The sequence below is a fragment of the Pelodiscus sinensis genome, chromosome 21 (assembly GCF_049634645.1).
Source record: "Pelodiscus sinensis isolate JC-2024 chromosome 21, ASM4963464v1, whole genome shotgun sequence".
In the NCBI taxonomy this organism is placed as follows: Eukaryota; Metazoa; Chordata; order Testudines; family Trionychidae; genus Pelodiscus; species Pelodiscus sinensis.
Genome location: NC_134731.1, coordinates 14325061 through 14349063, shown reverse-complemented (window position 1 = coordinate 14349063; position 24003 = coordinate 14325061). Strand labels below are relative to the sequence as shown.

General features: G+C 47.7%; 1 protein-coding gene across 4 annotated transcripts in view; it reads left to right on the top strand.

The window, feature by feature from the left end:
* Positions 1-219: 219 nt before the first annotated feature.
* The window catches only part of PITPNM3 (PITPNM family member 3), a 518333-nt gene continuing 494549 nt past the window's right edge, over positions 220-24003 (top strand). For 2 of the 4 annotated variants that reach the window (XM_075904890.1, XM_075904888.1), the window contains exon 1: positions 220-1065. In XM_075904890.1, coding sequence (XP_075761005.1) covers positions 1044-1065 — 22 coding nt within the window. In that variant the 5' untranslated portion in view covers positions 220-1043. Of the gene's footprint in view, positions 1066-10876; positions 11414-24003 lie in introns of those variants that run through there. The other 2 variants (XM_075904887.1, XM_075904891.1) reach the window with 2 other exon arrangements.

Genomic DNA, 24003 nt, shown 5'->3' with positions numbered 1-24003 from the left:
CCATGCACATATACTGCCCAGCACTCCAGGGGAGGAGGAGGAAGAAGGGATGCCGGTCTGGGGACTAAGGAATTAAAATCCCACGGAGGGGTTGAGTGTCTTTTGGAGTGTGGGAGGGGAGGAAACTGTCGATTTTCTGACGGGAGTGGGTGGGAAGGGAATCGCCGCAGATCTGTTAAGTTCCGTAAGGAAGGAAGGACTCAGATGTGCTTCAAGAGGAGGCGGGAGAGAAACCCGTTTGTTGTGCTGACGGAATCCAAAACAAGGACTCCTGACATGCCGTGGGAGAGAGCTCGCCGAGGCTCGGGGTGGGGACGGGAGGTCTCTCTATGCTCGGGAGAGCCCCTTAAGGCCTGCCCTGGCTCCTGCTCTCTGTGTTTCTCTGCCAGACCCTAGCGCGATCTCCCCGGGAAGGCGGCTCTAGGCGGCACATTTTGGGAACCGCATGTTTCCAAACGGTGCCAGTAGCAAGTGCCTTTCCCCAAGCTGTGGGGCGGGCCTGGCTGGCTGAGGGGGGCTTTGCAGATCCCGCCTCCCCTGGAGCGGGAAGGTGGGGTGGGAGAGTTGCCCGCCTTTTCCTCTCCGTGCGCCTTTCTTGATCATTTTCACTTGGCGACGCGCCGAGTCTCCCTCCTCCCAAACTGTCCCGGGCGTTGGCAAGGGCATCGCCTCGCCCTCCGGGGTCCACGGCTGCGGGAATTGCCCGCTGCGCCTTTAACGGAGGGGAAGCCAAGCTGGGGCTCCTGGGTGGCTCCGGCCGGCTGCGGAGCCGCAGGAAGCAGCAGCAGCAGCAGCAGCAGCGCGTGGTGCCCCGGCTGCGGCTCTCCGCGCACTCCCGGCGCTGCAGCCTGAGCCCCGGAGAGGTGCCGCTAGAGGCAGCCGAAGGAAACAAATGTGGCCAAGGAGCGCAAGACGCCGCGTCTCCCTGCGCGCTAGGAGAGCTCCACAGGCGAGCCGCTGAGGCGCAGGGGGCTCGGAGAGCGGCTGCCTCGGGCAGGTGCGGGGTTCGTCGCTGGGCTGCAGGAGCCGAGGCGCCCGGGGAGATGGCCAAAGCCTCCCACCCAGGTGAGCTGCCCGCGGCGGTGGGGGTTGGCCGGCCGGGGAGACGCAGCTGAGGCAGGTGCGGGGGGAAGGCAGCAGAACTAAGGGAATGTCTGGCTGCGGCGCTCCGTGCGCCAAGGCGCATGGGGTCCCTCGGGCGCAGAGCGCGCTGTCTCCATGGGGCGCTCGGTAGGCACCTGGACCAGCCCGAGGGGCGGGAGTGTGTGACCGGAGCGCATTCCCCAGGCGTGGGGCTGCGCTCCTGCTCGGACAGGCGCTTGTGGCAGGGCATGGCTCGGGGACCAGGCTGGAGGGGAGCTCGGGTTTTCGCCTCTGAAGCGGGCGTTGGAGCGGCTCGCATTTCTCCCGCCTGTGCAGGCACCGGTCTGCGCGCCCATTTCCCCCCATTGCGCGTCTCCAAATTGCGGGGCTCGGGCACCTGATTCCCACCCGGGATTTTCCTGGAGTCTGGGCACAGTTTTACCGCACAACTGACACCCCTTGTAGCACCCCCCCCCATACACTTGGTTTTGCCATGTCGTATTGCTCCCTCGGGGAAACATCTCTTGCAAGGCACGCAGCGTTAACTTGCACGATTTCTGGTAGCCTGACCCTTCTCCTGGCATCTAGCCAGCCATGATTCCCATAGGCAGCTAACCTCGCCATTCCCTTGTGCGTGTAGGGAGCTGCCCAGCCCTTTTCCAAGGTGCACAAAAAACGAAAACTTTTTTCCATGAATGGAAACGCTGCTTAATTTGCTCCTCTTTCTCCCAGCTAAGTTTATTTAAGGCTCCCAAGAGAGTGTTTTCTCCTGATCGGTGCCTGTCGTGTTGAGCTGAAAGCTTTGCATGTGGTTTTCATTCATCTTTACACTTCATTATTGAAAATCTTGAGTACAGCTTCTCTTGGGGGAGAAGAGAGTTAGGGGGAAATCTGAGAGGCAGTGCAAGGATCAATAGCTAGGTCGCTGGAGATCCTGTTTTTATTTTAGAGTGGCTTCCTAAAAGATTCCTGCCTTTGTTTTATACCCCCTTCCTGATAAGGGGAAAGAATGAATGAACTAGAAAGCAGAAGCAGCTTTTTTAATGGGTTTGTAAGAGATCTGGAAGGAAACCCTGCTTTTTTAGAATATCATATTTTTCTCATCAGTGAAACTGGTGCTTTTCCCCGAGTAGATTTAATAAACTAGCCTATTTGTTCAGAAAGTGTTTGCAGGAAAAGTGTTGATTCCTTCTCTGCCAAGAGTCAAAGAGATGGGACCAGTGTTGGTTGGTTGGTTGTTTTTTTTTGTTTATTGTCCATCTTGTAAATTTCATCTTTCTTCTCCTCTTCCCCCCATTGGATTAGATTGGATTACCTTCTAATGGATCTAGAAACATGCATCTATCACTGGATTGTGTGTTGCAGGAATGTGGGTCTAGGAACACTCCCCTAGGTACCAGCTGCTGAACATGAATTGGGAAAGATCACTGATGTGAGAGAAGGCAGGTGATGCAATGTACTAGAGCATATGTGTGGGAGAGTGGAGCTGCCTTGCCTGCAGAGAAAATAAGGAACCTCTTAGGGCTACCAGCAAAAGATTTCCTCTAGCTCCTACATAGAGGCCAGTGTATTTGGAGGCAAAAGCTTGACTCGGACTAACAACCTGGCATGCAGCAATGTCTGGATGTGCCAGGCTAGTTTGGTATTTGTGTCCATTGTTGTGGACAAATGATGCATTACACAGGGAGGATACCTTCCTCCATGTCCGATTTTAAAAGGGACGCTGTAGCATTATAGACAAAATCAAGTATCTTTAGCTGGGAGGAGAAAAATTGCCTTGAGTAGATGCAAACTGGTGGCAGCCCCTGAGAACTAGTGCTCTTGCAATGGAGAATAGTAATAATCAAACACTAGGGGTGTGTCTAGACTGGCAAGATTTTGTGCAAAAGCAACTGCTTTTGCGCAAAAACTTGCCAGCTGTCTACACTGGCCACTTGAATTCATGAAAGAGCACTGATGTTCTAATGTAAGAATTCAGTGCTTCTTGCGCAAATACTTTGACGCTCCCGCTCAGGGATAAGCCCTCTTGTGCAAGAATACTTGCGCAAGAGGGTCAGTGTAGACAAGCACCTTAATTTTTTGCACAAGAAAGCCCGATGGCTAAAATGGCCATCGGAGCTTTCTTGCGCAAAAGCGCGTCTATACGGGGCACGGATGCTTTTGCGCAAAAGCACCTGTGCCAATCTAGACACTCTTTTGCGGAAATACTTTTAACGGAAAAGTTTTTCCGTTAAAAGTATTTCCGCAAAATCATGCCAGTCTAGACGCAGCCAATGCAAACATGCTGGTCAACAAAACCAACATTGTAAACCTAAAGGAGATAATTGTTTAAAAGAATGAAAAAAAATCCAGTTGACCTTCTCGTACATTGATTTGCTTTTCTTTGCCCTTTGCACAATGAGAATCAGGAAAATCAGTTGCACTGGTGTTTGGGCTGCATGTACTGCAGGGATTTGCTTATTTGTTTAAACTCAGCGAGGTTTGCACGGCATTCTAAAAGATTATAAATGGAGGTTGCCTTCCGATTGACCTTGGAATTTAAACAAAATATAACTTTTTACGGCCAAATTTAAAAGGCTGTGGCCCCTTTTATTTTAAAGAAGCATTAAAAAATGAATGGCTTCTCCACAGGGACCCTTCCAGAGCCAGCTGTGTGAGGAGCAATGGGAATGAGCTACATCTTGAGCATATCAGTATGCACTGGAATTATGCAAATGTACCAAACTGCGTGTGCTTTCTTTGTACCTTACCTGCCTGGCAATTGCTGTTTCATGGTATCGAGCCATGTCAGATCTGAAACTTCATTGCAGATCCAGGGGAAATGACCTCTCCAAGGCTGCTGCTTTCAATTCCTAGCATGGTAGGGGTTCAGGTCCACCCACTCATGCATTTGATCAGAATATCAAATTACATGTGAAATCATGATGGGAGGGAAAATGAGTGTGGGGGAGGGGGGTCAGACTCAGTCTATTGCTTGCCTAGGCTTCCTAAGTAAAAGGTGTGATTTGTTTTTATTGTATTGATCTGGACTTGATCTCTTCAGATGCAAGGCAATTGGAACATGATCCTGATCCCACAAACACTCATGCATATGTCTCTGGTGGAGCATGTGCTTAAACATGTGCTCTATGGCTTTCAGGATGAGGGCCTATGCCTACAGAGAGCACAGCAGCAATTGCGGCATACTACCTGTTATCTGCCTGTGCCTGTTCTTTCTCGCATCATTTTACAATCTGCTGCAGTGATTTCAATGTTAGCTCCTACTCAGCCAAATAGTTGGTGGAAAAAAACCTGGGTACGTTAGGCACAGTGCAGGCAGCCCATCCATGGTAGCTGTTACTATTCTTTAACCTTTTCGTATCTCCTATCGACCTGGGGAGAGCGTGTCAGAGAAGGCGGTGGTGCTGGCTGAGAGGAGGGTAAAATGAATTCTACTGTGGGGGAGTCAGTGTCTAAGAATTCAAGAGGCAGATCTAGGACATGTGCCACTTGGGAAAGATACCTTGGAACAACTCCGGCTGTGCTGGGCATCTTAGACTGTTGCCCGTGTCCTCCCCCACGCCGCCTTCCCGTACCACTAGTCAGTGACACCATGTGATGCAAGAGCAAAAATGTCAATGGTTGCTTAAAATAGTAGTGCAAACATGCATGTGGTTGAGTTCTTGTTTTTGTTTTATATACTTGTTCAGCAAATGTATGCCAGTCTGTTTACACCATCTGCTGCAAAATTGCCACTCAAAGGAGGTAAGGTGGATAACCAGCGACATGTTATTGTTGAAATGCAGTTAGAGGGAAAACATTGAGTCCAATGGGGAAAAGACTGCAATAGCCCAAAATACTGAGGCTGGTGGGAATGAGGAATGGCTGGGTCTTGCACTTTTTTTTCCTTTTTTTTTTTTTTGAGGCCATCCCTCTCTCCCAGTGGTTCTCAACCAGGTGTACATCAACTCACCTAGATATTTGCTTAATTTTTACCACAGGCGAAATCTGTACAAACGAAAGTTTCATTCAGACATTGACTTGCTTATACTGTTCTGTGTCCTGTATGCTGAAATGTAAATACAATATTTATATTCTTAGTGGTTTATTTTATAATTGTATAGTAAAAATGGAAGAGTGAGCAATTTTTCAGCAATAGGGTGCCACGACACCTGTATTTCATGTCTGATTTTTTGTTAGCAAGTAGTTTTTAAGAGAAGGGAAACTTGGAGTATGCAAGACACCTCTGACTCCTGAAAGGGGTAGAGTAGTCTGCAAAGGTTGAGAACCACTGCTCTATACATTAGCCTTTCTGGCCGAGTATCTGAATTTGAAGACAATGTCTTGTGCTCTCTACTAGCTTTGACAGAGCCAACCATCCCTGGTATGGATATAAATGGGTAACCAGTTTAGTAGCTATCCAGTAAGCATCCCCCTTACCAGTTACACGGTTAATGTTTTTTACATCCCTATCCCCTGGGTCTCATTTTAGTTTGATCACTGTTTGTTCAGATGCTGCTGCTGCTCTCCAGTTCCCTTTGCCAAATTTGATGGCTGCTAAGGCTTTCTCCTTGATTCTTTTAATCTGCTCCCTTGTTTCTGCCGAGAGGTTCCAAAGTTAACTCCCATCCCTGACATATCCTGCTCTGTCTGGTATCATGTCCCCAGATGTCTCTGTCTTCGTGGCCCTTGAGCTCAGCCTTTCAAAAAGGGAACTCATAACCCCCTCCCCTCTGGTTGCCTTCTCTCTCTTGCTGATGGCAAATCTGCTTGTCTTCTGGACTTGGTGTCCTCTTTGACTTTTCCCTCTTTCCTCCTTCTCCCATCTCGCCAATATAGAATCATAGAATAATAGGACTGGAAGGGACCCGAGAGGTCATCGAGTCCAGCCCCCCGCCCTCAAGGCAGGACCAAGCTCAGTCTACACCATCCCTGACAGATGTCTATCTAACCTGTTCTTAAATATCTCCAGAGAGGGAGATTCCACCACCTCCCTTGGCAATTTATTCCAATATTTGACCACCCTGACAGTTAGGAATTTTTTCCTAATGTCCAATCTAAACCTCCCCTGCTGCACTTTAAGCCCATTACTCCTTGTCCTGTCCTCAGAAACCAAGAGGAACAAATTTTCTCCTTCCTTCTTGTGACACCCTTTTAGATATTTGAAAACCGCTATCATGTCCCCCCTTAATCTTCTTTTTTCCAAACTAAACAAGCCCAGTTCATGAAGCCTGGCTTCATAGGTCATGTTCTCTAAACCTTTAATCATTCTTGTAGCTCTTCTCTGTACCCTTTCCAATTTCTCCACATCTTTCTTGAAATGTGGCGCCAGTCTCTGTTTCCAAAAAGTGCCTCGGCGTCCCCCAAACCCACACTTCACACCTTGTGTGGACCTTGACCATCTCTTGGCTGGATTTCTGTGTCTGCCTTCCCAATCTTCTCTATCTGCCATGGTTATGGTCACCGTGGCCATGCCCTATCTAATCACCTCACTGAATTTGTCAGTCATTTTGTTACCTTGTCCTAACCTTTAATCCCTTGCATGGGATTGCAGGGCAATGGGCTTAAACTGCAGCAAGGGAGGGTTAGGTTGGACATTAGAAAAAAAACTTCCTAACTGTCAGGCAGGTGAAACACTGGAATAAGTTGACTAGAGAGGTTGTGGAATCTCCATCACTGGGGATATTTAAGAGCAGGTTAGACAGACATCTGTCAGGGATGATATAGACCCTGCTACATAGTCCTGTTTTTTGTTTCAGCTATGTAGCACTTTAAAGACTAACAAGATGGTTTATTAGGTGATGAGCTTTCGTGCAGGTAATCAAGTCGTTGAGACAATGTCCTTTCTGGTTGAAATGGCAAGAAACTGTTTTTTTCTTTGTGATCCTGCCTAATATCTGTTTTGTGGGCATTGATCCTTTGGCGAAGTGTCTGAGACGTTTGTCCAGTGTACATAGCAGACGGACACTTTCGGCACATGATAGCATAAATTATATTTCTGGATGCGCAGGAATATGTGTTCTTGATCTTATAACTCACTTGGTTAGGTACAATAATGGTATCAGCAGAGTGAATATGTGGACAAAGCTGGCAACGGGGTTTGTTGCAAGGGAAGGTACCAGGGTTGGTATTAGTGTGGTATGTCCTGTGGTTGTTGGTAAGAATCATCTTGAGGTTAGGTGGTTGTCTATAGGGGTATGTCTACACTACCACCCTAGTTCAAACTAGGGTGGTTAAAGTAGGCAACCGGAGTTGCAAATGAAGCCCGGGATTTGAATTTCCTAGGCTTCATTTGCATATTGCTGGGCGCCGCCATTTTTAAATGTCCGCTAGTTCGGACTCCATGAGGAGTAACGGTAGTTTGGAATAGGAAGCCTAATCCGAACTACCTAGTTCGTGCTGCGTGTAGCCGCGCGGCACCGAGTCCGAACTAGCGGACATTTAAAAATGGCGGCGCCCAGCAATATGCAAATTAAGCCCGGAAAATTCAAATCCCGGGCTTCATTTGCAACTCCAGTTGCCTGCATTAACCACCCTAGTTCGAACTATGGTGGTAGTGTAGACATACCCTAGGAGACTATGGTCTGGCCCACCAAAGCTCATTACTTAATAAACCATCTTGTTAGTCTTTAAAGTGCTACATAGTCCTGTTTTTTGTCCTTCTTAGTCAGTCCTTTCTTCTAGGGGATGCTTCCTTCCTTGGGTCCTCTCTTCACCCTTTTATGAACCACTGCTGTATGACTTGGTCCCTTAGCCTACATATCAGTGCCCATGGACAAAGGCTAATTTACATTGCCTGAGAGACTGGCTTGCAAGGGGTATTTTATCCAGTGCCTTGTATGATGGGGCCCTAGTCCCTGATTAGTGCTCAGGGTGCTACTGAAATAATACCTTTCCTGTCCAGCCTGAAGAGGTTGCTCTGATTGTGAAGTGCAGTGCAGATTTACAGCACTAGGTATGCTAATAGTCCCCCCTGGGCATGAATTCCTCCTTCCACCTAGTCCTTGAAATACAGGAGGCTATTTGTGAGCACTGTTACGGCACAAAACATGGAGAGGAGATCATGTAAATGAAGAATAAAATAGGGGAAGAATCTGCTGCAAATTTAACGCTGCCTGGTGTAATGAACTGATCCACTTCTTTGTTTTCCTTCCAGTGTGATGCTCAGCAGGTGACTAATCCAATTGTGATGTCAATCAGCTCTTGAGATTACTGCATGTGGACACAGCATCATGCAGTGCTGATCGACTAAACGGGGCCAGTTAGGAGGTAGGGAAGTGTGGGAGTAAATGCTGTCCCCTTTTAGAGGGGGAGCTGAAATGCTGGCTTGCATATGGGTGAGAGGGCCAGGAATTTAACCCTGGAGTCCCACTGCCCCGTCCCCTGCTCTAGCCAATCACACTTTGTTACCATGAGGAGACGCTGCAACCACTCTCGCCGGGTGCTGCTTTGGAGTAATGACGAGTATTTTTAAACAGGTCATGTGAATTTCATACTTGATCACAGAGCGAGGCCTTCTAGCCACAGCTCGTGTGCTGAAACCTGATCGTGCCTCCTTTGGGAGGTGCAGCTGGAGGGTAATTGGGTCATCGTGCCCATTTAATCTTTGGCCTCGCTCGGCAGAGACTGCCACCAAGATAACCGATTGTGATGTGGGCATCCGTCTGTCGGGAACTCCTTTGGAAGCACAATCCGGCCTTCATTCTTAGCCTGGGAACGAGTCATGGCTAGCAGACAGCCCCCTATTGATGTGATGCAGAAGAGAGTTAACTGTTTTGAACCAAATCTGTTCTTCACCAGTTACTTTGCTCCTGCCCGTGCAGTGTACCAAGTCCAGCTGGCCAGTTCTGTTCGCTGCTCTTTGCAGGTGATCCTGTTCTCCATTGACTTCAGAGGTGCAGGATCAAGCCTGTGATGGGATCTGAGGCCTCTCACCAGGCAGGGAGCAAAGCAGTAATAGGCTAGGGAGGTGCTGCCCTCAGCAGGTGCCCGGCATGCTCCTGAGAGGGAACAGTCTAAAGGATGCTGATAGTCCAGGAGAAAGTCCAGGGGCTGCATGTGGCCCCAGAAAGCAAGGCTGAGCACTGTGCCAGGAAAGGCAACAGCTTTGTGAAGGCTGCTTGATCAATAGGGACTTGGCTTTCCTCACCCCTGCCCTTTCTTTGGGAGCTAAAGGCCTGAGGGAGTGACTGACCCAACAGGACACTGAGAATTTAAGAATCTCCGTAAACTGAGGCATGCCAGGTTGGTAGGAAGTGAACTGAGAGAAACGTAATTTGGGGAAGCTCTGTCGCTTGGCTGGATGCTTTGATATAAGCCTACGGTCAGAGATTGGGACCACCTATCCTGCTTCTTGGTAGTGACCGGTCTCTGGGGGAGCAGTCAGAGAATGAAGGAGGGATTGAGGCTGCAGCCAGAGCCCCCTTTAGGACAGCTAGGCTAGCAAAAACTGTAAGGCCATGAACTGACCACTAGGCAGGCTGGTCACCAGCCCCTCCTGCTACAAAGCCCTATTCAAAGGTAGTGTCCATTCACTGTGCAACCTTCACCCTGAGCAAAACAGAAAGCAACCGCAGTTAGAACGGTGCTTTTTCTCTAGCCCGTGGGGTCAGATTTTCTAGAGAGCTCCTGGCCAGGCTTTCAGGTACTCCACGCCCAAAGTGTTTTTTTCCAGAGGGTTCAGCTTCCATTCAAACACTGAACTAAAGGCCGGGCTTTTCAGGAGCTCAGTAACCCATTAGTTCCCATTGTGTCAGTCAGAGCTAGGGATGTAAAGGACTAGTTGCTCCCTGCCCCACCCTTGCTGCCTCTGTCAGATAGTGGCAGGCAGGAAATGGGAGAAGAGGGGGGTACTTCAAAGCGGCAGCACTGCACGGAGCCCGGCTCAGCTGCTCCATGTGGCGCTGCCGCGGGGACCCTGGCATCGGGCTCCTTGTGGCATTTCAAAGCGGCAGCGCCGTGTGGAGCCCAGGATCAGCTGGGACTCCCCAGCTGATCCTGTGCTCTGTGCAGCGCTGCTGCTTTGAAATGCTAGGTGGAGCCCCGGGGAGTCCCCAGCTGACCCTGGGCTCCATGTGGCGCCGCCGCTTTGAAATGTGCGTGGAGCCTGGCGTCAGGCTCCCCATGGCATTTCAAAGTGGCATCGGTACACAGAGCGCGGGGTCAGCTGGGAATCGACCTTGGGCTTCGGCACGATCACCTCTGAAGTGTAGCAACAGCCCTAGGGCTGTTGTTACGCTTCAAAGGCGGAGGTGCCCCATCGACTAATCGATGCAAAAATGCATTGACTATTCGATTAGTCGATTACCTGATACTTAACATCCTTAGTCTGGGCTAGACTCTCTCGCCCAACGTGCTGAAGTGTTTTGAAAGTGTGGTCGTGCTCTCTGGTGCCTCAGTGTGGGAGCTGTGCTTTTTAGGACCAGAGTTTTCTGAAGAAGGTTCCCTCCCCTTCCCTCACGTAGGTAACTGTAGCATGGTTTATGATTTCACTTCAGTCCTCTCTCTGGAACAGAGCGCTGCCACTAATGGAAGGTCTGCAGCTGTCTTAGTGAAGATGAGCTATGCCCGTCCCCTGCTTGGTGCACAAACACCCCAGCTGATTTATTGCTTAGCAGCTAAAAGCTGCATCAGATGTCTCTGATCTGTACAAGACCTTGAGGGTTTTTTTTGGTTTTTTTTGACAGCAAATAATACTGTTGTGCAATGTATCTTATAATTAGTTCCCTTGTGCTCTTTGCAGTGTAGTAGATCTTTAATTACTCAAAAGGAAAGGCTGCTGACACAACGTTCACAATAAACTGCAGCGCCCGAGCACTCGACGAGGTATTTGGTAGTAGCTCTGGCTCACCCTGTGCTAGTCGTGAAGCACACAGGGAAATATGGACCCTCAGAGCTGATATGTCCTCGCTTGAAATGCCACAGCGGTACAGGTCAGCACTACAACTGTGCCACTGTAGACAGGCCAGGTCTGCATTAGGTACGCAACTCCAGTTGCTTAGACTACGTAGCTGGAGTCAGTTAACTTTCAGCCGAGCTTGCCAGCATCTCCACAGTGGGAGGTCAATGGGAGCAAACGCTCCCTCCCGTTGGCTTCTCTCACTGCTGGCAAGAGGAGGAGTGCTGGTGGGGGGCAGCCTCTGAGTTTGAACTAGCGAGTCCTTACTAGATTTGCTAAATTGGACTCCACAGAAGATTGGCACTGCTGCAATCCCTGTTCCGGAGTGGAGATGTCTCCTCGCGCTAGTGGTGGGTTGAGCTAACTCCCCTCCCAGAGAGGTGGGCACATTCTGTTGATGTATCTGCATCTACACCCGTAGTTAGGCTTAACTACGTCATTCAACTACATCAGGTATGGATTTTTTTTTTCTCACACGCTTGAGCAACGTAGCTAGGTCAACCTAACTTCTTAGAGTTGCCCTGACCTCAGAGTTATCTCTTAAGAACATACCTGTACCTGTGTTTTATTGCTTTCATCACAACATGCATTAGATCAGAAATATTCTCAAGTGAGAAATAAATCCTAACTCTTTAGGTACGTTTGGTGCTGCTATTATGGCAGCTAGCCTTGTGACTGGGAAGTGGAAGAGCTGGGTGTAATCCCCATTGCTGCCACAGATTTCATTGTGTGACCTTTGGCAAGTCTTGTAAATCCTTCTCCTTCAAGAAGGTCTGCATGGCTGCGTCCCACATAGCTGCACTTAAATCGGTAGGTCTCCCTGCATGAAACTCTGGGCTGGACTGAGCCCTTAATTTCTCTTTGTCCCAGTTTCTTATCTGCAAAAAAGGGAGAGAATATTATCTTTTCCCTTTGCTTTATCTAAGCCAGTGTTTCTCAAAGTGTACAGTTTCCTCTTATCATAACAAAGTAAGATCAGGATTTGGTTGTGCCAGGATAATGGGATGTGCATAGAATTAGATTGTTTCTCTTAAAATGGAAAGGGAGGGGTCTGACAGGAGGGAGTTGTATTGTAGAATGATCACAGGGTGACAGCTAGGGGCCAGAGATGGAGACTGGGACAGCTGTAACCCCATTGGGTCAGCAGGGGATAGGGGTGGAGAAAGGAACAATTATTTACTATATATTTCAGAGAGTTTGTTTGTGTGTCTGTCTCCCCAGCTGAGGGACAGGCACACCTCCCACAGCTGTGCCCACTGCAGCTGCAGCAGCCATGGAGAGGCGCTTCTTACTTGGCCCCAAGCTGCTGCAGTGAGAGGGGGCTAGGGTTGTCCTCTCTCTCTCCAGGCCAGCCTGCACACTGAACCCTCCTCCCCAGCCCCACCCCAGAGCAATGATTTAAATGAAGAAAAACAAAACTTATTTGAGTTAAGGACCTGAGCAATGCTGGGTAAACCTTCTAGTACTATATGTTTGTATGCGCCTGTCACAATGGGGGCCTTGAATTCGTGAGGGCCTCCCAAGTGTAAAGAGATATTCTAAGTGACTAGTTAGTATTTATATATGTAATTGGTTATTTTCCAGCGAGTTTTAGTTTAAGGTTTGCCAATGTATAACATTGGCCTCTAAGATTCAGTCGCATAGCTGGTAATAGTTCCATGCGGACAGCTCTCCGGGAGGCTTCCTAGCTTCAGAAAGGCAGACTACCAAAAAAATTATGCAGCAGCATTCAGTCGCAACTGCAAACGTCACTGCTTCCACCCGGAGTCTGTTTCCAACTAAAAAAGCAGGTTGCTCTTTTTTTTATAGTGGGAAAACCCTCCTGAATTGAAACTGATCAGTTTTGTTTGCATTTCTAACAAGGAGAAGGGCTTTAATCGGTGCAAAGGCATCTATTTTCAGTCAATGTCTACTGAGATCAATTCATGCTCTTCAATAATTTGTTACAGACAATGTGGTGTTTCCAGTAGTGTTAGGAACATTGCCAGTTGTGTTACGTTCATTATCTAGCTTGGCAAAGAAGTAAGGTCTCGCTGCATTTTCTGTAATCAGCTCCTTGTGATACATAGCTACATAAGGACCCAGTTCTGCAAACACAACCAAGTGTAGGATTTAGTATTGATTGATAGAATCAGAGGGTTGGAGGAGACCTCAGGAGGTCATCCAGTCCACCCTCCTGCTTAGAGCAGGACCAGCTCCTACTAAATCATCCAAGCCAGGGCTTTGTCAAGCTGGGATTTACAAACCTCTAGGGTAGTGTTTCTCAAAGTGGTCCACAAAACCACCTTGAGAAAGTTGCTAACTGGCCCCGCCAGTGTGTTTGTTTATCTGCACTGAGGCCATGGAGCCTTGCAGCTCCCATTGGCTCCACTTTGCCATTTGCAGCCAAGAGGAACCGTGGGAAGTGGCGTGGGCCGGCTCACACCACTTCCCACGGCTCTCCTGGGCTGCAAACGGTGAACTGAAATCAATGGGAGCCCCCAGGCTTCATGGCCACAGTGCAGGTAAATACACCAGTGCAGCCAGTTAGCAGCTTTCTCAAAATGGTTTTGTGGACCACTTTGAGAAACACTGCTCTAGGGATGGAGATTCCACCATCTCTTTAGGTAACCCATTTTAGTGCTTCACCATCTTCCTAGTGAAATAGTTTTACCTGATATCAAACCTAGACCTCCCCCACTGTAACTTGAGACCATTGCTCCTTGTTCTGTCATCTGTCACCAGTGAGAACAGCTTCTCTCCATCCTTTCTGGGGACACCCCCTCCTTCAGGAAGTCAAAGACTGCTATCAAATCCCCCCTCGCTCTTCTCTTCTGTAGACTAAAGAAGCCCAAATCTCTCAGCCTCTCCTCATAGGTCATGTGCTGAAGGCCCCATATCATCCAGAGCCTTGGGAAGTCACTGCAAGTATCTCCATTAACTTTGATGCATATTAAATATTCTTAACCTTGCCTCAGTGCAGGTGGCTGGACTGGATGACTTCTCATGGTCCCACCCAGCCCTACAAGCCATTGGGTTGTTCCACTGTAGTAAGCTTTAAGTTCAGTCATATGTGCAGCTTTTACCCTACATGTGTAAATCCACATTTTAAGTCATTCCCAAGGTGAGTATAGAATACAAAATAAACAGCAGTGAAAATACGGTGTTCCTTGCACTAGTGTTATGTCAACCCTCATGTCACTTGTACTAGGGTTGTAATAGTACAGTTGATTAACTGATTAACCGATCAGCAAAAGCTTATAGGTTAATTCTATAGACTACACGCATTTCCCTCTCCCCTGCTCCCTGCCAGTAATTTTTATAGCAGGCTGGCCAGCAGCTTGGCTCAGTCCTGGCTTGCGTCGGATCCGGGACCTACCCCTGCTGCAGCTTTGCATTTAAAGTGTATTAGGAGCTGAGCGGGTAGGCAGCCCGGCTCAGTCCTGGCTTATGGTGGGTCTGGGGCCTACCCCTGGTTCAGCGATGCATTTCAAGTGTATTAAGAGCCAAGCAGGCAGGCAGCCCAGCTCAGTTCTGGCTTGCACCGGGTCTAGGAGCTTAGACACCCCCAAGACAGGGACTGCTGTCACTGTGCACTGCTGCCTCTGATACAGTGGCTGCTGGCCCCACCCCCGGGGACTATAGAATAGTCGACTAACTGATCAAATTGTATGAGGTTACTTGACTGTTCAATTAACCAATATTTAACATCCTTAACTTGTACAATACCGTTGTAACAGTCAGCTGTGCTGTAAGTTGTTTGCTCTTTCCAGTGGGGTTTGTAGACGCTTTTTCAGCTGGGGAGGTAGCATCCTGGGAGTGTGAGAACTGAAACTGTTCCGCAGCATCTTGATGGAAGAGTGGAGGGTGGGTCTCAGAGACTAGGAAAGTCTACTCTGCTAGTTGAAGTCCCTTAGCATCAGCCTGAGTCAGTTGACCAAGGCACTGAGATGTGGTGCTGTGAGTTTTTCCATATTTGCTTTTAGATGTGCCTTGGTTCCCAGCTTTGAGCACCCCCCATACTCTTTGTTCCCTTGAATCTTTTCCATCCATGTGCAGATTTTTCCCATGCTTATGTGGAATAATTTTATGTGCACCAACGCATGTGTGAACATGCACCACCAGTAGAAACAAACCAGGACCACCAATATAGGCAGACTGACATCTGAATCTCTTCTGAGCTGCTACAAAAATGCACAGCTTACAGGGAATATTTCCCATGCTCTCATCCCATTTTTAAAAGTGTTTTTTGCTGTCATAATGTATAAACCAATCACTATCTTGCACAAGTCTGGTGGGCAAAATACAATTTGAGTTTGCATGCACATGCGCTTTGGAGTCAAAGAAGCCAGTGCGTGTGATTCTTAGAGAGAGGAGTGTGTGTAAAGTGTTAACATTTCAGGCACCTGTAGGTCTTTCCTGCTATACCAAGCAATTTGCATGTGGGCCTTTCCATAAGACCTTATCTTAAAACACCCAGTGATGCCTTTTTGAGGATTATTTCAGTATTCAGTTTGGAGACTGACTGTTGATTGACAGGGGGAGGCTAATAGAAGAACTTGACTGAGATCAAATACACTTAGATTAAGAAAAGAAGCCTTGCTAGAAAATAATGAGGTCCACCTTTCTACCCATTGGTCTCCAAGCACTTTAGACAGTAGAGCAAGTATTGTCACTGCCATTTTACAGATGCAGAAAACTGAGGCATTAGGAGCAGAAATGACTCTTCCCTTGCCAGTGATAACGCCAAAAACAAAGCCCAATCTGAGTTGCAGTTGAATGCTCTATCAACTAGGTAACATTGCTTTCACAGGCAACATTCTTCCTGTTTTGCCAGAAGTTTTTTGAGCACCAAACACAAACCTAATCCCCCCTCAGATTTATTCCTTTTTTTTTCTTTTTTTTTTAAAAAAAGGTAAGGTTCCATCATTTCTCTCCTCTGTTTATTCTAGTTGGAAAGTAATAGCTTACCTGAGGGGAATGAATTTCATTACCTGAATTAATTTACATGATAAACAAGCGTGCTGCATAACAAGTAACTTATTAAACCAATATTTCTAAGGGTCGTTAGCTAAGAAAGTATAGTAGTTGAATAACAATTGCATGGAATGGTAAACTAAACATGGAGGTGCGAGTTTGGGGTTGGGTTTCCTGTGGGTGGGTGCTGGGTTGCTTTTAAATTGTGGAGAATGTTGGTCTCAGGAAAATGCAGAAATAGCACAAAAGCAGGAGCATTGCTTATTTCCTTTAGGGTTGGAAATCAAATTGAGATCTTCCTCGGGGCTCTGGCAGCCCATGCCTTGGGGGGAGGAGAGAGAAATACATAATGATGAAGCCAAAAGAATTGTCTTTTTGAACTATTAGGAGATATTCAGATGTTGGGCCAAACATTTATGTGCCTCTACTAGGAATGAATGGGATCTATTGCCTCACCCAAGGGCAACAGTATTCTCCAGCAACAAGAAGACTGGAACTGACTCTGTATCCTTGAGCCATATTTAGCCATTTCATTGCCAGTGAGACATGAGAGAATGCAGCGGGCTGGCTGTGTGTGATGCTCTGCCTTGTGGTTATAAGTGATAGAATTCAGCTGTGAACTTAAACACCTTAATGTTAAGGAAATTAAAGTTTAGTGCAGGTAAATTGATTAATGAGCTTATTATACACCAGAAATCTTACTTTAGCTGAATTTTACACTGCTCAGAATTATGGAATCATAGAATACTAGGACTGGAAGGACCTCGAGAGGTCATCGAGTCCAGTCCCCTGCCCTCATGGCAGGACCAAATACTGTCTAGACCATCCCTGATAGACATTTATCTAATCTACTCTCAAATATCTCCAGAGATGGGGATTCCACAACCTCCCTGGGCAATTTATTCCAGTGTCTGACTACCCTGACAGTTAGGAAGTTTTTCTTAATGTCCAACCTAAACTTCCCTTGCTGCAGTTTAAGCCCATTGCTGCTTTTTCTATCCTCAGAAGCCAAGATGAACAAGTTTTCTCCCTCCTCATGACACCCTTTTAGATACCTGACAATGGCTATCATGTCCCCCCTCAGTCTTCTCTCTTCTAAACTAAACAAGCCCAATTCTTTCAGCCTTCCTTCATAGGTCATGTTCTCTAGACCTTTAATCATTCTTGTTGCTCTTCTCTGGACCATCTCCAATTTCTCCACATCTTTCTTGAAATGCGGTGCCCAGAATTGGACACAATACTCCAACTGAGGCCTAACCAGTGCAGAGTAGAGCGGAAGAATGACTTCTCGTGTCTTGCTCACAACACACCTGTTAATGCATCCCAGAATCATGTTTGCTTTTTTTGCAACAGCATCACACTGCTGACTCATATTCAACTTGTTGTCCACTATAACCCCTAGATCCCTTTCTGCCATACTCCTTCCCAGACAGTCGCTTCCCATTCTGTATGTGTGAAACTGATTGTTCCTTCCTAAGTGGAGCATTTTGCATTTGTCTTTATTAAACTTCATCCTGTTTACCTCAGACCCTTTCTCCAATTTGTCCAGGTCATTTTGAATTATGACCCCATTCTCCAGAGCAGTCGCAACCCCTCCAAGCTTGGTATCCTCTACAAACTTAATAAGCGTACTTTCTATGCCAATATCTAAATCGTTGCTGAAGATCTTGAACAGAGCCGGTCCCAAAACAGACCCCTGCAGAACCCCACTTGTTATACCTTTCCAGCAGGATTGTGAACCATTAATAACTACTCTCTGAGTACGGTTATCCAGCCAGTTATGCACCCACTTTATAGTAGCCCCATCTAAGTATTTACCTAGTTTATTGTTAAGAATATCATTCGAGACCACATCAAACGCCTTACTAAAGTCTAGGCATACCACATCCACTGCTTCTCCCTTATCCAAAAGACTCGTTATCCTATCAAAGAAAGCTATCAGATTGGTTTTATATGATTTATTCTTTACAAATCCATGTTGGCTATTCCCTATCACCTTGCCACCTTCCAAGTGTTTACAGATGATTTCTGTAATTACTTGCTCCATTATCTTCCCTGGCACAGAAGTTAAACTAACTGGTCTGTAGTTTCCTGGGTTGTTCTTATTTCCCTTTTTATAAATGGGCACTATATTTGCCCTTTTCCAGTTGTCTGGAATCTCTCCTGTCTCCCATGATTTTCCAAAGATGATAGCTAGAGGCTTAGATACCTCCTCTATCAGCTCCTTGAGTATTCTAGGATGCATTTCATCAGGCCCTTTCATCGGGAGTGACTTTCTTTTTAATTACCAGTTTATACTAGGAGAGCAGCTGTGAAATGTGTGTGGTGGGGGTGGAGGCAACATGATGAATTAGTACACTTAGTAATTATTACTGTTTGCAGGGTTACCCCAACATCTTTCTTAACTTGAATTTTTCCCCACGGAATTTTACTCTGGTTTGTCCACCGATCTCCTGGACAGTCAGATTTTTTTTTTTTGTCCATTGTCCAGGTGGTAGAACAATTGTCAGGGCGGTTCCTCACCCTGTCACTCTGAGTGCAGAAGTTGAGGGTCTACAAAGATCTTAAAAAGGAAAAAAACACGCCCTTGCCTCTACAGGCACTGGATACAAAAACTCTCCCCCTTATCCCCCCCCAGAATAACAACATACAGATTTTTTTGGGGAGGGGGGGCGGAGTCACTGCCACTGGTTCTCCTGGCTGCCTGAGTTTAATCTCTTAGTCATTGGGTGCTGGTCAGCACTGTTCCTATCTATTACAACAGCAGTTCTCAAACTTTTTGGGCTCCGGAGTCCTTTACATGCGTAAAAATGTATGCGGAGCCCCAGAGGTCCACTGATTGTATGTGCTGTACCTATTGATGTTTTCAGTTTGTCAACCTCGCAGAGCCCCTGGAGATGCCTCGTGGAGCCCTGGGGCGTCGTGGAGCACAGTTTGAGAAACACTGCATTACAATATGCAACAAATTGCTTTTCTTAAATGGAGATACCACAAACCCCTCCACACTGGCTTAGTTTGGATTAAAGACCTAGTCTAAGATTATTTAACGAAATAAATTAGGATTTTGAATACTGCTGTTAAGGCATTAAAGTGAGTAATGGTTACCTCCCCCAAAAGATAAAATGTTTCCTAGTACTTAACTTAATAAATTAAACTTGGTTCAAGATGAAATTCTTACCATGGGATTCTAGCAGCATTGCTGACCAAAGGAGCAGATCATGACCTGAAACAAGGGCCAACGGCTGTTTCTTTTGTCACTTTAGGTAACAAAATGCTTCAGGGGGTAGCCAAGTTAGTCTGTAACTGGAAAAACAGATAGTCCTGCAGCACCTTAAAGACTAACAAAACATGTCGATGGTATCATGAGCTTTCATGGACACAACCCACTTTTTCCATTCATCTAAAGAAGTGGGTTGTGCCCATGAAAGCTCATGATACCATCGACATGTTTGTTAGTCTCTAAGGTGCTGTAAGACTAAGGGTACATCTAGACTACATGCCTCTGGTGACAGAGGCATGTAGATTAGATTACCCGGCATAGGAAAACGAAGCGGCAATTTAAATAATCGCCGCTTCATTTAAATTTAAATGGCTGCCGTGCTGAGCCAATCAGCTGTTTGTCGGCTCAGCGTGGTAGTCTGGACGCTCCGCGGTCAACATCAAAGGTATTTGTCGACCTCCCAGGTATGCCAGGAGGCATCCCAGGAGGCATACCTGGGAGGTTGACAAATGCCTTTGATGTCGACCGCGGAGCGTCCAGACTACCGCGCTGAGCCGACAAACAGCTGATTGGCTCAGCGCGGCAGTCATTTAAATTTAAATGACTTTAAATTATTTAAATCGCCGCTTCATTTTCCTATGCCGGGTAGTCTAATCTACATGCCTCTATCACCGGAGGCATGTAGTCTAGACGTGCCCTAAAAGAAAGATGGTTAGGGAAAGCTACCCTGAGGGGTTTTACCCCTCACTTAAATAGTTCAAAAACTTAAACAACAAATAGTTTAGTAGCACTTTAAAGACTAGCAAAACATCAGCTTTTGTGGGCACAGCCCAATTCTTCAGATAACCGGAGTGTTGGAAGCCCAGAACCAAGAATAAATAAGTGAAAGGGGAGAGGGGAAGAGAAGGAAAAACATTGGGGGGGGGGGGGCAGAAAGGCAGTGGGTAGATAAGTTTCAAAGGGAGAGCAGAGCCAGTCTGTAACAGGAAAAACTTAAACAACCATTAGCACCTTTAAAGACTAAATAGTTAAAAAGCTGATAAGAACCATTAGTTTGCACTAGGAAAGGGAGAGTACTAACTGTTCAGTCAGTTTGAAAAGCATCCCTCTTTCCAGCTGAGAGCAAAGGGACCCAGAGCAGGAGACCACATGTTTCCTTTTCCCTAGGTACGCTGAAAGGCAGATTTCCTTTCTCTTCTCTCTTCTGGTTTTGGCTGTCTGAGGACTCGATTCCATTTGCATATAAAATGTAAAGTAAACACATGGGCCTTTGTTTGACAGGTGTGTTTTGACCTACCTAATTGGGCCTCCTTGAGTTTGCACACATGCCTTTTACATAAAAAGGGAGGGCTTCCTTAGCCAATTTAACCCTTGATCTAATTGACACCTACACTATCTGCACAAAGAGTACAGGTCAGATCTCCCCCCCCGCCCCCCGCTCCCCACCCTGTTACCAGAGCTGCTCATTGCCTTGGAATATGCTCACTTATGAGGGTTACTCTTTAAGGGCTGCAGGAGGCTGTAAACAATTCTATCAGCGTGCTGCCTGTGTTACTTGCATTCTCATATGGAGTTTTCCTTCTCCCGTCTGTCAATTCCCTTCCAGTGGAGCTCTCCTATAGGATCTAGGTTCCCCAGGACCACGTTCATCCTACCCTATAATCAGATGCGCACTCACACCCACGACCAGAGCACGTCTGAGAGGACGGGTTAATCAGCACTCACAAGCTGACCACTTATATGTCTCTGGACTCAGCAGGCTAGTTGCAGAGCAGTGCCAAGCTGTGCTCTTTATGTGGACTAGTTTAAATAACACTTTAAGCTGCCACCCTCATGCCCCCCAGGGTCATACACCCTCTCTTCCCACTTTCACACCACAACCGTTCTGCTAGTATCCCCCTTGATGAGCAAACCCCACAAAGATTTGTGGATGCTACAGGGATCTTTAGCTTAGGTACAAGGAACATTATTGCAGAGTGAATGGAGAAGCCAAAACAACCACCCAAGGGTTAGGGGGAAGAGAGTGGGGGGGGGGGGGGGGGGTGAAGGAAAAGCAACCACCTTAACAGTGAAAGGGTATGTCTAGACTTCATTAGAATAAAAATGGCTGCCACGTTGTGCCAGCTCAGCTGTTTGTCGGCACAAACCAGCAGTCAAGACGGGGATCGGTTGACAAGGAAAGCCTTTGCCGACTGATCCCTTATGCCTCGTGAAATTAGGTTTACAGGATCAGTTGGCAAAGGCTTTCCTTGTTAACCGATCCCCCGTCTTGACTGCCAGTTTGTGCCGACAAACAGCTGAGCCGACACAATGTGGCGGCCATTTTTATTCTAATGAAGCGGGGGATATTTAAATCTCCGCTTCATTGACTATGTCGGTATGTCTATTTTACATGCCTCCGTCGGCAGAGGCATGTAGTCTAGACATACCCAAAGTTATTTATTTCTAGGTAGTAACTATACCAGGGGAGGGGGGCAAACAAAACAATTATAGCATTAAATCTAACTTAAATCTGATTTAAGAACATTAGGGCTAGCAAACCCTTACTGCTCCTCTAAGGCAGGGTCAGGAGGCTACACCTGGGTAGGAAGGGGGGTGGATCTCATCATCCCATGAAGCTTGAACTGATCGGGGGTCCCAGATGGTGTTGATAGTGTGGGGTCCAGAGTGTTGGAGACCGGCAGAGCCAAGCCCTCAGCACAATCAGTGAGGAGAAGATGAAGTCCCAATATATCCAGGAATCAGAAAACTTTACTTGAGCATGGGTAGGATTTTTGTAGGGAAACGATGGTTCCAGAAGGAACACTAGATTTGTGTGAGTAGATGGATGGTTTCGGGGTATACTCAAAAGTTGTTCTGTTTAGGCTAGACCTATAGAAACTGACCATTCCTGGCTATGATTGGTGTTCCTTCGAGGGAGCTCGTAATAAAGTTAGGCAATTTCAGTATTTTGGATAGCAATATAAGTTTTATTACTAAAATTGGTCTGATCATTTCTGATTTGGGTGTGAGCTGCCCAGCTGATGAAGTGGGTTTTGTCCATGGGAGCTTATGATATTATATATTTTTGTTCATCTCTAAGTGCCACAGGACTACTCATGTTTTTAAAAGTTTAGAAGCACATTTAAATGCTGGGGAATTGAGGAGTCACCATTATACATTTCTAGTTTAAAATCCTGAATGACACATTCATTCATGGTTTGTTCAGAAGAAGGAAAACTGAGGATAAGCAAGAAATGTAGCCATATTTTCATCTTTAAGATCTTAAGATTTCTATTATTTTACTGTGTGGACGCCATTATCCAATGTAGCTAAAGTGTAATAACCTGGTTTCATTCCTGAAAGAGTTGTGTTCATGAAGGCATGTGGCACGGTGGAGTGCGCTTCTGGGGAACAGCATTTTAATGTCAACAATAGAACATGTATGCAGTAGAATTCTAATTGAGGAAAAGCCTGACATGAGTGTGTTTTGAAGTGACAACTGAAATTTTGTTAACAAGAAAAAATAGCTGACTGCAGTCTTGATTATCATGAAGTGTTTTAAAATGAAAAGAAAAGTGCATAAATATAGCTTGAATGAAACCCCTCTCTTGCAAATCCACACAATACAGCATAAGGAAAACTTGACATCAGTGTTTAACATTTTCCTCTCAAACACTGCATTATGGAGAGAAAATTTTGTCATTTAAAATTGGTCTCCGTGGTTTGCTACTTAATTCTAAGGAGACAGACCTATGTGTCCTATCATATATATAGTAGCCCAGTGTGTCTGTAACGCTGACGTACACGGCCACACCCCCTGGCCGTGTATGTCAGCACCCTGCCCCCCTTCCCCTCCCTCTGTGGTGGTTCGGCCAGCCCCACGGCCCCCCGGACATCCCCCCCAAAGGGCTGCTTGCTCCCCTGCCAGGAGCGCCGCTCAGCTGGGCACAGGGTGGCAAGCGGCCGTTTGGGGTCTGCTCTCCCCACGCGTGGGGAGTGCGGACCCTATAAGGTCACTTGCCACCTCTTGATCCCCGCCGGAGCCCGGCAGGAGTGCCTTTCAGCTGGGAGCAGCACAGCGCGCCACAGAGGGAGGGGAAGGAGGTGGGGCTGGCCGGAAGGGGGGTGGAAAGCAGAACTGGGGGGGAAATGGGGGCTGTGGGGCTGCAGGGGAGGATGGGGGGCCCGGAGGAAGGGGGGAGGGCAGCAGTGCTGGCGGAGGGGGGTGTCCGGGGAGCCATGGGGCTGGCCAAACTGCCATGGAGGGATGGGAAGGGGGGCGGGGTTGCCTGGAAGGGGAGTGGGAAGCAGAGGTGGGGGGGTAATCGGGGGCTGTAGGGGAGGATGGGGGGGCGTGGAGGAACGGGGGAGGGAAGCAGCACTGGCGGAGAGGTGTCTGGGGGGCCGTGGAGCTGGCCGGCAGGAAGAGGGGGGTGGGAAGCAGAGCTGGAGGGGGATCGGGGGATCAGGGGCTATGGGGCTGGACGGGAGGAGGGGGCGGGAAGCAGACCTGGCGGGGGGCGGTGCAGCCACTGTCCACAGCTGGACCCCAAATGGCCGCTTGCCGCAGCTTGCTCCCCCGCCGGGACCCAGCTGAGTGCCGCTCAGGTGGTCCCGGTGGGACAGGAAGGAGGGCGGGGCGGTGATGTACACAGCCAGGGGGCAGGGCCATGTACGTCACTGCCCCCCCCCTCCTCTCTCTGCCGGGCTGCCACGAGAGGGGGGGGCAGTGACATAGACAGCCCAGCCCCGCCCCTCCTCCCCTGTGGCGGCCCGGCTGAGCGCTCAACACTCAGCCGAGCTGCCACGGACGGGAGGGGAAGGGGGCAGGGCGGTGACGTACACAGCCGGGGGCGGGGTCGTGTATGTCACCGCCCTCCTTCCC